General features: G+C 36.0%; 2 protein-coding genes across 2 annotated transcripts; one reads left to right on the forward strand and one right to left on the reverse strand.

Moving 5' to 3' along the window:
• Positions 1–584: 584 nt before the first annotated feature.
• On the forward strand, positions 585–9,702 carry LOC125847551 (ATP-dependent RNA helicase-like protein DB10). The gene is made up of 9 exons (XM_049527164.1): positions 585–781; positions 3,111–3,444; positions 4,439–4,561; positions 5,531–5,599; positions 6,115–6,384; positions 7,063–7,413; positions 7,623–7,900; positions 8,574–8,948; positions 9,026–9,702. The coding sequence occupies exons 2-9, from the start codon at positions 3,136–3,138 to the stop codon at positions 9,375–9,377; spliced, it is 2,127 nt and encodes a 708-aa protein (XP_049383121.1). The 5' UTR covers positions 585–781; positions 3,111–3,135; the 3' UTR covers positions 9,378–9,702.
• Positions 9,703–10,442: 740 nt separating this feature from the next.
• Positions 10,443–13,947, reverse strand: LOC125847557 (phosphoenolpyruvate/phosphate translocator 2, chloroplastic-like). The gene is made up of 8 exons (XM_049527176.1): positions 13,394–13,947; positions 12,701–12,853; positions 12,372–12,457; positions 11,993–12,077; positions 11,607–11,729; positions 11,427–11,504; positions 10,976–11,105; positions 10,443–10,851 (listed from the first exon to the last, which is right to left on the reverse strand). Exons 1-8 carry the CDS (start codon positions 13,853–13,855, stop codon positions 10,775–10,777), a joined length of 1,194 nt encoding a protein of 397 aa, XP_049383133.1. The 5' UTR covers positions 13,856–13,947; the 3' UTR covers positions 10,443–10,774.
• Between the last annotated feature and the right edge of the window lie 1,726 nt (positions 13,948–15,673).

A 15,673-nucleotide genomic window follows, 5' to 3' on the forward strand; every position in this document is an offset into this window, starting at 1 on the left:
AGTAATACTCTAGTAGTCAAGTTTAAAGTTTTAAAGCATTATTAACAAAATTAGTTTAGTAAAATATATTTTTAATTTTTTAAAGAGATTTCATGTGAGGTCAACATATGCCAAGTAATATGAGACAAACGGAATACATAATATGTTAGCTCATACTCAAGTGAATTATTGATTTTTTTTTCATAGTTCAAAATAATTGAATTATTCGAAATTTTAGACAATTGTTTAAATTTTTTTCCGTATCTACCCTTCATTTAATGAGATAAATATGGATGATAATTAACAATAGACTTTAAATTTTGTCCTGAAATATTTTTCTCAACAATTACTTAATATAAAATAAAGAAATTTGTAAGTATATGATATTATTTTTGTCGTTCAAAAAAACAGTAGAATCATACTAATACTGCCAATGGGGGGAGTGTTTTAATCCGTGTCGAAATATTATAGTGGATGTAATTGGCATTTTACTAACCTAACCATGGTTAAAATATTATTGCGGGTTTAATACGCACTATTCTCGTACCGTTTCTCATTTCTCTGCTCTCTTAAAAGTATCCATCTGTCAGCTAATTCTGTTCCTTTATATAGCCCCTACGCTTCTCAGTTCTCACTCAAACCATCGGAAGCGTAGGTTTCTCTCTGCTTCTCCGCTGCTTCACTCATACCTTTGTATACTAATTTATTTAGCAGAGAGAGTGAGAGAACGGACGGGAGTGATCGTCGGAGGTGGGAGTCGTTTGTATCAGCTTCTTCATCGTCATCGGAAAGACGTTGTCAGGTATCATATCTCATTTATACTTGCGATGATTCAGATCTGAGTTGAACTTGCTAGGTTTGGCATTTGACCCCTGATAGGTGTTGGTAAACGAGAATGTAGGGTTTTAGATGTTTTTTCTTCTGATTGTTTGGCCTCGATGTTGTCGTTCTTTTGAAGCTGAACTTGATAGGTTTGGCCTTGAGTTGAACTTGTTTGGCATTTGACCCCTGCTATGTGTTAATAATAAAAATGTAGGGTTTTAGATTATTTTTTTTTTTGATTGTTTGGCCTCGATGTTCTTGTCCTTTGAAGTTGAACTTGATAGGTCTGGCCTTGAAGTTGGACTTGTTTGGCATTTGGCGCCTCTGCTGTGTGTGATAAATAAAATGTAGGGTTTTAGATGTTTTTTTTTTTAAATTGTTTGGCCCCGAAATTGTCATCATTTGAAGTTGAACTTGCTAGGTTTGGCATTTGACACCTGCTATGTGCTAGTAAACGAGAATGTAGGGTTTTAGAATGTTTTTTTTAATTATTGTTTGACCTCTGCTGTGTGTTAATAAATAAAAAATGTAGGGTTTTAGTTTTTTAAAATTGTTTTGCCTCGATGCCGTCCTTTTGAAGTTGAACTTGATAGGTTTGGCATTTGACCCCTGCTGTGTTTAATAAATAACAATGTAGGGTTTTAGATCCTTTTTTTTTTTCATTGTTTGGCCTCGAAATTGTCGTCCTTTTGAAGTTGAACTCACTGGGTTTGGCATATGACCCTTGCTATGTGTTAATAAGCGATAATGTAGGGTTTTAGATTGCTTTTTTTAAAAAAAAATTATTTAGCCTTGATGTTATCGCCCTTTCAAAGTTGAACTTGATAGATCTGGCATTTGATCCCTGCTATGTGTCAGTAAATAATGATGTAGACTTTTAGATGATTTTTTTTATTGTTTGGCCTCGATGTTGTAGTCCTTTTGAAGTTGAACTTGCTAGGTTTGGCATTTGACCCCATTTACGTGTTAGTACATGATAATGTAGGGTTTTTGATCGGTTTATTTCATTGTTTTGCCTCGATGCTGTGGTTTTTTTGAAGTTGAACTTACTAGGTTTGGCGTTTTGACCCGTGCTACGTGTTAGTGAATGATAATGTAAGGTTTTAGATCATTTTTTTTTATTGTTTGTCCTCGGATTTGTTTGTTTTAGGTATTCGTGACTTTGTTTTGTTATTGATTTGTGTTCCAACAGTTCAAAAGCCTTTGAACTAGTGCCACTTGCGTGAGTATAATGCTTGTGTGCATGTTTTGGTTGAGAGGAGCCCACTTTCGTGTTATTGTAGTCAGTGGCGTATGCAAGATTTTCGTAAGTGATGTTGACATTTAAAGAAGAGAACGGATTAGATGAAATAATGAATAATTTCTTAACATTAGGGTTTTAAATCTATATTGACTAATCAAGTTCCAAATTGGTTAAATAAATTTAATGTTTACCATTTATGCAAAAGCGGAGCTTGGTTGATAGGTTTTATTTGATCCTTTTGCAATTAAGCGCTTAAAAGTTAAAAAAATCACACAAATTCACTGAGAAGGAGGTTCAAACTCAGGGCAAATGCAACATAAGTTATGAGCTTAACCAGGGAGATTTAATAATATATGTACACATATTCTGTTTTTTCAGATTTTATATATACACTAAATTTTCGACGAATCGGTGTCAGATGACACCCCTTGCCATAAGGTGCATCCTGCCTGTAGTCTTAAGGGAAAATGGCAGTCATGTTTATTTATTTCTATAGATAGTTAGTGTTCCTGTTCTCTCAGAGTTGTGTAATGGTCACCCACTCATTTAGTTTTATGTATTTGACCTCAAGTGTTTTGTTTTCAAGGGGGAGGGGTAGCATAGTGGTCAGACCCTTTACCCAATGGTATTATTGGAGGATTGAGTCACCATGGTAGCAAGGTGGGAAAGGGTCACAGTTGGTTGTCTGGGTGGGGTTTCTTTGGTTGGTAAGGGATTGGTATACAAAACAATTGTGTGCTGCCTTTTGCCTTTTATCAGTATAACTGTGCAAGGGACACAGTTGCTTGTGTTGCTTTGTCTCTGTTAAGAACATATCTTCTACTCTTGAAGTAACATGTTCTCTTCCCTTGTGTAGTTCATCTTCTCTTTTTTGAGCAGCCTTATTTAGCTGTTTTGACTGTAGTACATTCTTAGTACCATTTTTTATAACACTGTCAATTATTCAGGTGATGGAATAGAACACATAAAAAATGTGATTCATGGAGTCCTTTTCTAGTATTATTGCTTTGTTTAACTGTGATTCTCATTTCATGCGTTTAAGTCATCATGTCTTTTCTGGTGCCAGAGGTAATTGGATACTGAAGCTTGAGATGGCTGCTACTGCAACTGCATCTTCTACTGGTCCACGTTATGCACCAGAGGACCCCACCCTTCCCAAACCTTGGAAAGGCCTAGTTGATGGTAAGACTGGATATCTCTATTTTTGGAATCCAGAGACCAATACTACCCAATACGAGAGGCCTGTTGTTACTTCTCATGTGGGTGCTGCACAACATAAATCGTCTGTATCTGTAAGTTCATCAGTTGAGAAGCCTTCTCAAAGTGAATGTCCTGACCGTGGTGACAACAGAGGTACCAATGGTGCATTGAGCAAACTTTCCTCTGGAGAGGGCATTCAGGTATCCAGTTCTAATTAATACATGTGAATTCAATTTCTTCTCTCTCTAACTTTCAGTGACTTAGTGACACACAACAGGGGAAATCAGCAAACTTTTGTTTTGAATAGTATCTTAGGTTATCTATTGTCATTTTGAGAATCACTATTTGAGATTAACGACCCATGTTCTCTCTGACAGTTTTAAATGCAAATTAGAACCTGCACTATGTATTAATTGGAAAAGATGGTATATATCATTTTTCTTGATCTTTTGCAACCTTATGTTGTGCATCATATTTCCTATGTAGTAAATGTTCCAGTGGTTTGATACATCTAACAAAGAATTTGCAAATAACATATGTTTTGGCACTTGTATGTTTTAGAGGAGTTTCATCTGTGTTCTTTTGTGATTGTAGTTATTGTAACAGCACTTAGAGGGGGTGTTTGGATTGGCTTTTTTAAGTGACTTATAAGTTAAAAGTCAAAAGGCATAAGTTGGTAACCCCAACTTTTGACTCTTTTTTTTGTTGTTGTACTTTTTCAGCTTTTAAAAAGTGTTTAAAAGCACTTTTGATGTTATCCAAACACTTCCAAAACGAAGAAAGTGTTTAAAAGCCAAAAACCATTGAAATAAGTCAATCCAAAGACCCCCAGTTTGAACCTTAAGTGGGTGTTTGGATTGACTTATTTTTAGTGACTTGTGGCTTTTAAGCTATTTTTTAGTTCTGGAAGTGTTTGGGTAACTTCAAAAGTGCTTTTAAGCACTTTCTTAAGGCTTTAAATGTACGTAAAAAGCTAAAAGCCAAAAGTTGGGTGTCCCCAACTTATAGGTTTTGGCATATAAGTCACTTTAAAAAAAACCATCCAAACACCCCCTTTTCCTGATTAATATCCAAAGTATACTTGCTCTACCAGTAGATTTCTTTTGGTCTAAGTAGATTTTTTCATTCGCCTTTAAACAGTTTCCTAAATTGTCTTCCGTGTTTTTGCTAAAACACGTTTCCCCCCACCATTNNACTGCAAAAGTAAGTGAGCTTTCCCGCGATGAAACATCTGCTCCAAAAGGTTATAGTGCTCCAGCTGCTGCAAGTGACATATCTCCAGATGCCTATCGCCGTCAGCATGAAATTTCTGTCACAGTAAGCATCTGTACCTTTTCAATCATATAGAAACATTTGCTTACTAGTCATTTTCGTTCCAATTTGGAAACTGGAGCCCTGGTTGTAACGTTAAATTTAATTTTTCATAAAAAATTGTCTCAAAGCTCATTAGGAATATCCACTAATTCCTTAGTGGATATTCCTAATGAACTTAAAGATAATTTTTAAATAAGCATAGATATTATCTCTATCATGTTTACCAAGAATAGACATGGACACTTGTATTTTTGCTGTCCAGTGGCTGCAATATTCCGCCTAAATAGTAGACACATGTAATAAATAAGAGAATACTAAAGAGCGGCGCCACAGAATTTCTCGATTAGGGTCGTATTCTTTGTTTATGATTCTACCATACATGTCTTTTTCATTTCATCGAAAATCAATTTTACTGTGTAGACGCTTATGACCATGAGTAGTGCATGAAATTATGTCTGTGAATAACAAACTTTTGTAGAGATTCTCTCAGAAAACACTACTACTTGCAATGTAATAGAAAGTTAAAAGGGCAGTTATTATGTCTTTGGTGACAGCAGTGAGGAATTTATTTTGTAGTCAGGGTATCCTTAGTTTGATGAAACAAGATTATTTTTTAAAAAAATAGTAAACAATTTAATGAAACAAGAATGCAACTCAGACTGGCCTTTTTGTTTGGTTCATCTAGAAGATACACTGTTTTTTGGTTTCTTTGGTCTGTGATAATCATTGTAAATTTAACTTAAGATGTGCACACAGATCATAGCACTGAGTGTGGCATCTCCTATGTGAAACTGATGATAACTTCATTACACTACTCATGTTGCTCATTGAAAACCTGTGAATTCATCTCTTTGCATCTTTCTAGAATCCATCCTTCCATGCAAACAAGCCTGAAAAGGCATGTCTGTCATACTCATGTTTTATTCTTTTGATAATGAATACTCATGTCTATTTTATGTTCTATTTTTCCAGGGAGGTGATGTGCCCCCACCCTTCACATCGTTTGAAGCTACTGGGTTTCCTTCGGAGATTTTGAGGGAGGTATAAATGTAGTCGATTATTTTGTTTTAATCTCTTTCGGAACATCTCTTGTGAAGAGCTTACTTATTCATAAAGGATCAAGTGTTCTTCTGTTAATTTCAATGGCTGCTGGAGGTCCATTGCAGTACTCATACAAATTTTCCCTCTGTACTTTGACGCAGATGCGATATTTGCTCCGGGGAGGAGCTAAATGTCGTACGCTGTGCGGCCCTCTTTTTGGTCTTCCATGTATTTGGAGTTCCCTTATTTGGTGGACCAAATTTTGAAGGGATTTCTGAATCATCCTTGTTCATTGCTGGGACTGCTGTTGGTGGTGTTAGTCTGCCACATGGTTTGACATGAAGAAGAGGCTTCCTCCTACTCTTGCTTGCATATGCAAGTGTTGGCTGCCTGCGTAAGGGGGGATATGCTTCTTCTTGTGTTGGCCACTTAAAAAAAATCGTAGAAATAATCTAGGAGTAAATTTTTAGCTTGTACAATTGCTGACAGAGGTTTTACAACTTTTACATTTCCAGATACATCAAGCTGGGTTTCCTGCTCCTTCCCCAATACAGGCACAGTCCTGGCCCATTGCACTTCAGGGCCGTGACATAGTAGCTGTTGCAAAGACTGGGTCTGGAAAAACTTTGGGTTTCTTGCTTCCTGGCTTTTTTCTTCTAAAGCAACGTCGGAGTAATCCTCAATCAGGCCCTACTATTTTGGTTCTGTCGCCAACAAGAGAATTAGCCACACAGATACAAGACGAAGCTGTGAAGTTTGGTAGATCTTCAAAGATTTCTTGCACGGTATGAATTGTTATTTGACTATGTTTAGCAAAAAGTTTGATTCCAGAAGTAGATTTTTCTTTTGATTTCCAAGTACTGATGCATGGGCTAACTGATGTGTTAATTGTAAAAACCAAAAGTTAGCTAGGTCTGTCACATTTTTTTGCTATACTCAACTCTACCATAATTTTCCTGTTAAGTGTGATTCTAAAGATCTCATCTCTTCGAATGGTTGTCTGGCCAAAAGTGAAACTTAGAGGGTAATCATTGTGTTTCTCATGTTCTGGTATAAAACACACATCTGCTTAATCATATGCAATCTCTTTAAATGGTTATATGCTTCTTTTTCGTCAAACATAAGTTTTGTTAATAAACATGCACCAAGATAATGTTGTGCACCATTACGAAAAGGGGAAGGCCCCATTTACCGAATGATTTTACTTAACCAAAAAAAAACCGAATGATTTTATAAAACCTTTACAGCAGTATACTATTCTGCACCTTCCCTTAGAACAATTAACAAATGTTGACATGCTAATGTTCAGGCCAGATGAACCAAGTGATTGTGTGTTTGACTTTTTCTTGAAAATTGGCAATGCTGTATGCTTTTTGGTTAGTGTCTATATGGAGGGGTCCCAACAGGCCCTCTGCTACGACAATTTTCGTGAGAATTGACAATGCTGTATGTTTTTTGGTTAGTGTTTATATGGAGGAGCCCCAAAAGGCCCTCAGCTACGAGATCTGGACAGGGGAGTTGATATTGTTGTTGCTACCCCTGGTCGTTTGAATGATATTTTGGAGATGAGAAGAGTTAGGCTGGATCAAGTTTCTTATTTGGTGTTAGATGAAGCGGATCGTATGCTGGACATGGGATTTGAACCTCAGATAAGGAAGATTGTGAAGGAGGTGCCTACGCGACGGCAGACACTGATGTACACAGCAACATGGCCAAAGGAGGTCCGCAAAATTGCAGCTGATCTATTGGTTAATCCAGTTCAGGTTAACATTGGGAATGTTGATGAGCTTGTTGCGAACAAGTCTATTACACAGGTGCATTTCTGTTCTGTTCTCTTTTTCTTGGACATTGCTCATTAAAAATGCCCAAGATTTCTCTCTCTCTCTCTCTCTCTCTCTTCTAAACTGGGTTAGAGGTCTGAGGTGTCATGGTAGAATGCCTCCCTATTATCCCTGAGCACCTAGGGAGAACCTGTACTTGACATAATGAGGTTACATCATATTTAATAAATTGTCATGTGCAGTACATTGAAGTCTTGTCATATATGGATAAACAAAAGCGGCTAGACCAGATCTTGAGATCCCAAGAGCCTGGATCAAAAATCATTATCTTCTGTTCAACAAAGAAAATGTGTGACCAACTTGCTCGCAATCTTACACGCCCATTTGGAGCTGCTGCAATTCATGGTGATAAATCTCAGGGTGAGAGGGATCATGTACTGAGCCAGTTCCGCACTGGCAAGTCCCCCGTTCTTGTTGCCACTGATGTTGCTGCTCGGGGCTTGGATGTCAAAGATATCAGGTTGGTGGAATTAAGAATCTTGTAGTGTGCTTGATTATTTGTGGGTCACGTTCAATTCTCTTTTGATGGTTAACTGAATGAAAGAATATATGTACCTTCACTTTTTTATGGAGTGCGCATTTAGACCGACATATATTCTATATGCTCTTTCCATGTTATTTCCCCTTAATTGATAGGGTGCGAACAGGTGTGTGGGGTGTGGAGTGTGTTTCTGCTTTTGTTTTGGGGACCATTAGGTGATTTTGGGAGAGCGAAGGCCAAAGTTGCAACTTTGTACCTTTCTTGCAATCAAATCATAGGTGAATGTGTGATGTCGTGATTTAGTTAGCAATGTAGATGGATGAGTAAAGTTCACATGGTATCTTTCGATAAGATCTACTCTGGCATGGTTTGACATCATGCTGGAATTTTGTGGTTTTACATTTGAAATGTGCTCGAGCAGAGGGACCTCCAGAAACAGCCTCTCTACCTCCACGAGGTAGAGGTAAGGTCTGTGTGTACACTCTTATCCTCTCTAGACCCCACATGTGGGATTTCACTAGGTATGTTGTTGTACAGTTGAAAAATATCATGCATCCCTATAAATATTCTCTAAAGAGTAGTTTCTTCTAATTTTTTTGGTAGGGAGATTTGTCTTCTGTGTAAGTTAATAATGATGAAACATTTGTGGCAGGGTGGTGGTCAACTATGATTTTCCTACTGGAATAGAGGACTATGTTCACAGGATAGGAAGAACTGGTCGGGCTGGTGCGACTGGTGAGGCCTACACATTTTTTTGTGACCAGGATGCTAAACATGCTTCAGATCTTATTAAAGTTTTAGACGGAGCTAATCAGCAAGTGCCTACTGAACTTCGTGATATGGCTTCTCGAGGTGGTGGTATGGGAAGGGCTAGGCGTCAATGGGATTCTGGCTCAGGTGGACGTGAAGGAGGACGTGGGGGACGTTATGATGCTGGCTATGGTGGACGAGATGGAGCAAGGGGTGGTTGGGAAGCCCCTACATCGGACAGAAGTGGACGTGCTTATGACTCGGATTCACGTGACAGGTTAGCTGTGAATTAATTATATATGGATTTCTTATTTTCCTTTTTTTCCATGTTTTGACTAGTTGGTTGTGATTTAGTGATGGATATGGTCATGGCTCTCGTGATAATGATGCTCCAGCTAGTTACCCTGCTCGAAGCTTCCATGAAACTATGATGCAGGCTTCACAGAGACGTGATCGAAGTCGGAGCAGAAGCCCGAATAGAGGTGGTTCGGGATGGGGTGACAGAAAAAGCAGGGAGCGCAGTCGCAGCCGTAGTGCTGAAAAATTTGATCGGGCTCGTTTTCAAGTTCCAGAAGGAGGCAGTTTCCATGAAGCCATGATGAGCTTCAGTAGATCATCAGCTGGTGATTCCAGAGAAAAAGTTGGAGGGCCATGTGATGATTTCCTAAAGGACTGGAAAAAAGAAAGATCTCCACCTAGATCCTAAGGTGATGGACCCTGTGCTAACAATGGGGAGGAGGAAGGAGAAGGAGATGAAACGCGAGCCTAACTTGGGCGTGTCTTATATCCTATGTTGATTTTTGATGTGTTGTAGCTACCGAAGGAAATGCCTGGAAGAAAAGGGGGGACCCCCTTTTATTTTTGTTAAACTTTAACCAGTAAACAATGTTCTCGGATAGAAGCTTTTAGCGTCTTATTGGAAATAGATAGCTGAAAATCTGAAAGTGGAAAGTTTTTGACGGATGTAAATGTAAAAAATTTGTCGTCAAACTTTGTTTAATGGTGTTATAAAAATTGTTCATTAAAGCCCACTTCCAAGTGCTGCTTGCGTTGATTCTCTTTTATCTTAGAGCATGAGCATGAGCAAATTTCTCTAGTTAATGCATTACTTGAACAATCACATACCTACTGTAATCCCACCCCACCATGTGGGGTATGAGTAGGGCAAAGTGTAGCAGAGTAAGGTAGAGAGGTTTTCGATAGACCCTTGGCTTGTGGAAAACTACCTCAAAGTAGTTTGGAAAAGGGAATGCTATGACATAGGAGGTAGTTTGGAAAAGGGAATGCTATGACTATTCGTATAGAGAATAACTGAAGTCACAGTCTATTATCTATTGATCTACTACCATAATTTATGTTCTTCATATTCTCTTTTTTAAGGTCATGTCTTTGGTATAATTTAATTATGAGTGCAAAATTTTGCTTTCTTTTTATCCTAGTATGGAATTTTTTTTAAGAATAGTGGACAAGTAAAAATGAACAAGCATAACAATATTGCTATTTAAAGAGATAAAATTTTATGAGTAATTTAGGGATGTCTGAAAGACACGATAATCCCAGTTCACAACGTCGATAGCATTTGAAGGGAACTCTTTGATCACAGAAATAATTTTACTCGGGAAGTGTTTCATTCTTTGATCACAGAAATAATTTTACTCGGGAAGTGTTTCATTAGGTATCTGTAAATTTAATGATTAGACCTTGGTATTATTGTGGAATTCGAAAGGGTATGAACAAAGGACTGATTGACAATGATCAAAGGTTAAAAAAGAAGAAGAAAGGATTGAAATTATATTTCTATATGAAAGTGTTTCCTATTTTGATACATAAATTTCCAAAACTCATGAGCCAGATCAGAATAATTCAGTTTCAGTCATAGGCCTTAGTAGTTGATTTAAGTATTGCACTGATGTACAAATTACACATCTTGAAATGCAATAACCATCTTTTGCCTTTCATTCTTGACTGGGATTCTCAAACTATTCTGCTAGTTCCTGACCTCATCTTCCTATTACTCGAACCCAATCCTCGAATTCCTGTTCTTGGTTAACATTTTCTTTACAGAGCATTATGGCTACGGGATTTGGCAATTTTCTTCACTTGTCACACAACTTTTGGCTTCCGCTGTAATCTCTTTACTCTTGAATAAAGAAAGACTCCAGCTAGAGCCAAAGAAGTCCCTGAAAATATTGAACAGTTTCTCAAGCTAGATAATTACTACTCAACCAATCAATAGAGATATTAAGAAACTGATATACTTTTTCAAAAAAAAAAAAAAATCGCAAGTAGAGAATCAATAATTACCAAGGGAGTTAATTGGTGAGACGGGTGTTTGGAAGAAGATGACTGAGGATACAATGACTACCACTCTCTTCACACAATTACCAACTGCATGTGTCACTGGTGATACCATCTGTAGTATCATATATGAAACCTTCCACAAAGAAAAAGACCAAGTAAGAATGAAAGACGGATCCAACATATTCAAATCCGACGGGTTCAACTTTTAAGGTTATTGGCACTACATTCATTTTGCAATTACGGGTGTACAGTTTAATATTTTCAGAAATTATTATGGTTTTTCACACATATAGCTGTGCTCCGAGTCGGAAATACCGAGTTCAGTTGAACATATTGCAAAAAGGCTGCATCGGCTTCTAGTCAGAATAATGATGCTTAGTGATATAGTTTTCACTTTGCAGAAGGCTCTAAAGCAAACAGAGCAGATTATCATGTAAATTTACAGGATGCTAACCTGTTGGTAACTGTGCAAGCAAAATCCAGCCAAAAGAAGTCTCACACAAAGTTCTCTGACATGTAAACCATGGCTTGCCTAGATTGAGACGGAAAATGAATCACATTGTAGTAAATAGAAGATAAAAATCACTTCAAACATAGCTGGAAGTTAATATATACTACTACTACTACTACTTACAGCAGTATATTGTAGATAGGATGGAGTAAGCTTGATCCCTTCCATCAAAATGGCAACAGGTACCAAAAGGATGAATGAAATGATTGTGATCATAGAGAACAAATTGATATTGTCCAATGCCTCCTATTAGACAATCTTTATTGGTTAATAGTTTCACAAGACAAAATATTGCATCTCCAACAAATATGATAAAGTAAAGACGAAAAAAGGTAGCCTGGTGCCCGAATCATATTTCTTTCACCAGGGTCTGGAGAAGGGCCACACCACAAGGCTACGACTCTGTTTTTTTAATATTAGAAGTAAGATGTCTGAATTTGAATACATATGATGTTAGAATAATTGATAATGTTTATTTTTCCTAGCATCTTAATGTTAAGTGTCTATACCTCCTCTTTATCCATGAATTTTTTGCTAAATACATTACGCGATTGATTAGTAAGATTGGAAGCCATTGCACTGCCAAAGCCTATCCTGTTCCAAAGACAGAGAGTTCAGAATCAATGTATAACTTGCTATTAGGACCCCACAATAACAACAACAAATGTGCAAAACTATTAACAGGAGTAGATAGCGCAACAGTTAGGAAATTGCAGTCTTCTAAATAAGAACTTGTCGATCCATAAATTATACCATGAAGTTACAAAGGTGGTACACCTATGAACCGCCCCCCAACAGCGAAATAGGCACAAGGAAAGAGCAATATATAGACCGGTCTAGCCTACAGAAACGAAATGATAAAATGTACAAAATTAGGGAGAGACATACCAATTAAAAGAGGCCTCTGTCATTGATGCTAATGCTACTCCACCAACAATGGGAACCAGAGAAGATACAATCCAAGGAGATGGCCGCTACATGTGCAAGAGGATCACAACAAGCTCATCATTATAGATGCTAAATAAACTGAATTTCTAATGTAATACACAAAGGGATAAGAATCACATTGTCACAAAGATACATGAGGGTGTTTCCATAAAGTTATGCTACGCGGTTATAGCTTATATCACGTGTTTAATAAACAATTAATGTGCTTATAAACCAAATCAACTGAATGTGATATATCATGAAGAGGTAAGATTGCAAAAATTTTATACCTCTGCAAGAAACAGCGCGGAAAGAAGCACGGTGAAAAATGGTTCCATTGCTTTGATTGTGTGAGTGAAGGAAACTGCTACTCTCCCAAGACTGATGTTCGTTAAAACATTACCCAATGTGTGAATTGTAGCTAGTGTGAATATTGCTTTAAACTGGATATTCAATATATAAATCAAAACAAAGAAAGTTAGTTGTACTGAAAACAAAATTCTCATATATGAAAAATGGATCATTTTACGTGTGTTTGATATGACCGGATGTCATTTTCGGTGTAAAATGTTAAACAATATATATTAAAAAATTAATAATGATATTAACATATGGAGTGTGTTTTGATGAATTTTGGCGTGGTAAAGATCAATAGACGTCGAAGCAAGTATTATGAAGTTAAAAGTTAAAATAACTACTAAAAGAAGTATCTCATACAGTTTTTCTCATGAAAACTATTCTCTGTAAACAAAATACCAGAAAATACAACAACAGCAGTGATGTATGTAATCGGTCAGGGGAGAGTAGGATGTATGCACACTTTGCATCTAACTTTGTGGGATAGAGAGGTTGTTCAAAATAAGTGTAATCAAAGCAGGGTTGAAAGGAAAATACTGAATTTCAAAATAACAATATAAACAGAATATATAAAAAAAAAAAAAAAAAAAAACTACAAAGAGGCATCGGAGAGGAGAAAGATTAACTTGAGATTTACTGATTTTTGGTATCGGATGAAGACGAAATCCCCACATAAAGAGTATTAGCAAAGTCCCACAGCCAAATTGTGAGGCCGTAACAGTCGCCGGAAATGGAAAAACCTTAAGTACCTGTTTGTTGTAAATATTATAACAGATATTCAAAAGGTACCAAATTCCAAACATCGCGCCAAGTTGAAGCGTCTGTATCACTTCCTTGGGCTTCACAGCCTCAGATTCTCCTGCATTTTCTGCTACAGCCCTAACTTTGAACAGATCCAGTTTACATGAATTTTTTACCAGAATAGGAACACTAGTTCTATGAATCGAACAACTTTTTGGCTTGTGCAAAGCATAATGCTGAAGAGCTGAGTTGAATTTATTATTACTGGTAATAAAGATTTGATTGGAAGGTTTTTGAGGCTTTAGAAATGGTGTGGGAAGAGACATGTAAAATGTAGAGGTTCCCATTTTTTTTTTTGTTGAGAGCTAAATCTAGTTCGAATCAGCTTATATCGACATTGATGGTTGACATTCTTCCATTGGACATTCAATTATATATATATATATCTGCTGTTTATGTTGGCAGCAGGGAGGAGATGCAACCATTATTATATTATTATTATATTCCTTCCCTCTCATTTTATATGTGGAGGGTTTGATAGGATGGAAATTTTTTATGGAAGATGTTCTTTATTGGAAAATAATTGAATTTTTTACTTCCTCTATTTCATATTAATTGAAAGTGGTGGATATTTGAAATTTTTTCTATATTTATTTCTACTTTTAATGAAATTTATTATTTACAAGTAGGTAAATTGAACTACTTAAAAAGTACTAACATTTTATGATTACAACAGATAATAGTGGAAAGTTTTATTTAAAATATGTCCTTAAATGTTTTTCTTAATAAGTGTGTATTGCTCACAAATTCAGTTAATATAAAATAGAGGAAATAATTTAAAATAATTAATCTAAAAATATTATTTTGAGAGTATTTATTTGGTAATTTAATAAAATATTATATGAGCAGGATGTGTAGGAAGTGGGAGTTCGGGGATGAAATGATTAAGGAATGGAGGTTGAAAATATTGTGTGGATGAAAAGAAAACAATAAATTTGAAATATTAGTGATAATACTCCTGATATTCCTATATGTATTAGAGAAATTATTTTTCTTATTGAACTAAATTTTTTAATTATTTTTTTTTTAGAGAAAATGATTTTTCCAAATATATATAGAAAATAAAATAGAGATAAATAGGAGATGGTCAAAGTTATCTCTTCATTTCTCCTGGTTGGGCCTTAAATATCTTACACTGTTACGCATGTCCCCCTTCACAATATAAGGGACCAGATTTTTTTGGTTAAGCAATAACCCTGTTATTGGATTGTATTTTCTCTGTTTAAATTTATATGGTATTGACGTATCGTTCTAATTTTGAGATTTAAATTTTAGATTTTTATTGTGAATTTGAATATAGAAGATTAAATTTTTTAAAAGTAAAATTTATGAAATTATTATAATTAATAATTTAAAAAAATGAAGTGACTCTCAAAATTTTAATTATGTGACATAAATTAAAACGAAAAGAGTGGACACGGGCCCGCGTGGGGATTTATGACATTGAAAAGTAAAAATGAAGATTAGTATTATTTCCATGGTCACAAATGTATTTAGCTGACATGCATTGATGACTATTGATGTGGCAGGAAAAGCTCCCTCTGCCACATTTGTACAGAGTTTTATTTGCCTTCTTTTTTTCGCTTTAAACAGTCTGTACAAAGTTCATTTGGCATTTGACATTTCGAATTTGATTGAACAACTTGCTAAACCAGCTTCATCCAGGAAAATGAGCTTATGATTATATATAGCTGGTATTTAATTCATGAGACCTTAAAAATACTTATGCTATATCAATTTATTTGTCTAAAGTTTAACGTAGACTATTTTAAACTATAGATATGTGACCTCAAACTTCACTTATTGGATTTCACCTATAAATTTATGTAATATATCACATTATATATACCACGTAGGATGCTGGGTATCAAAAAATACAAAACAGAGAAAGCTACTTTTTTTAAAACGAGCTAAAAAATAAAGGAAGACAAAAAAACTGAATGACATTTTACATAGATGGGGTGCTTATATTGACAGGCAAAAAAAAATCACGTGTGAATTAAGGGAGTGGAGGGTATGTGGTACTGTTGAATAATGACACAAGGGTTAAGACCGTCTCCAACCCAACACCAAATTTTACATCAAATCTTAAATTTGGTGTAAAA

The sequence above is a fragment of the Solanum stenotomum genome, chromosome 12, assembly GCF_019186545.1.
Source record: "Solanum stenotomum isolate F172 chromosome 12, ASM1918654v1, whole genome shotgun sequence".
In the NCBI taxonomy this organism is placed as follows: domain Eukaryota; kingdom Viridiplantae; phylum Streptophyta; class Magnoliopsida; order Solanales; family Solanaceae; genus Solanum; species Solanum stenotomum.

What these genes read in the sequence shown, in the direction of transcription:
- LOC125847557 (XM_049527176.1), bottom strand. Translation starts at nt 13,855, where the DNA reads ATGGGAACCTCTACATTTTACATGTCTCTTCCCACACCATTTCTAAAG. An exon ending in AATTCATGGATAAAGAGGAG is followed by an intron (nt 11,730 to 11,992) that starts GTATAGACACTT and finishes ATTGTCTAATAG; the next exon opens with GAGGCATTGGACAATATCAA. An exon ending in GCTTGCACAGTTACCAACAG is followed by an intron (nt 11,106 to 11,426) that starts GTTAGCATCCTG and finishes TCTTTGTGGAAG; the next exon opens with GTTTCATATATGATACTACA.
- LOC125847551 (XM_049527164.1), top strand. Translation starts at nt 3,136, where the DNA reads ATGGCTGCTACTGCAACTGCATCTTCTACTGGTCCACGTTATGCACCA. An exon ending in CTTCAAAGATTTCTTGCACG is followed by an intron (nt 6,385 to 7,062) that starts GTATGAATTGTT and finishes TTTTTTGGTTAG; the next exon opens with TGTTTATATGGAGGAGCCCC. An exon ending in GACTCGGATTCACGTGACAG is followed by an intron (nt 8,949 to 9,025) that starts GTTAGCTGTGAA and finishes GTTGTGATTTAG; the next exon opens with TGATGGATATGGTCATGGCT.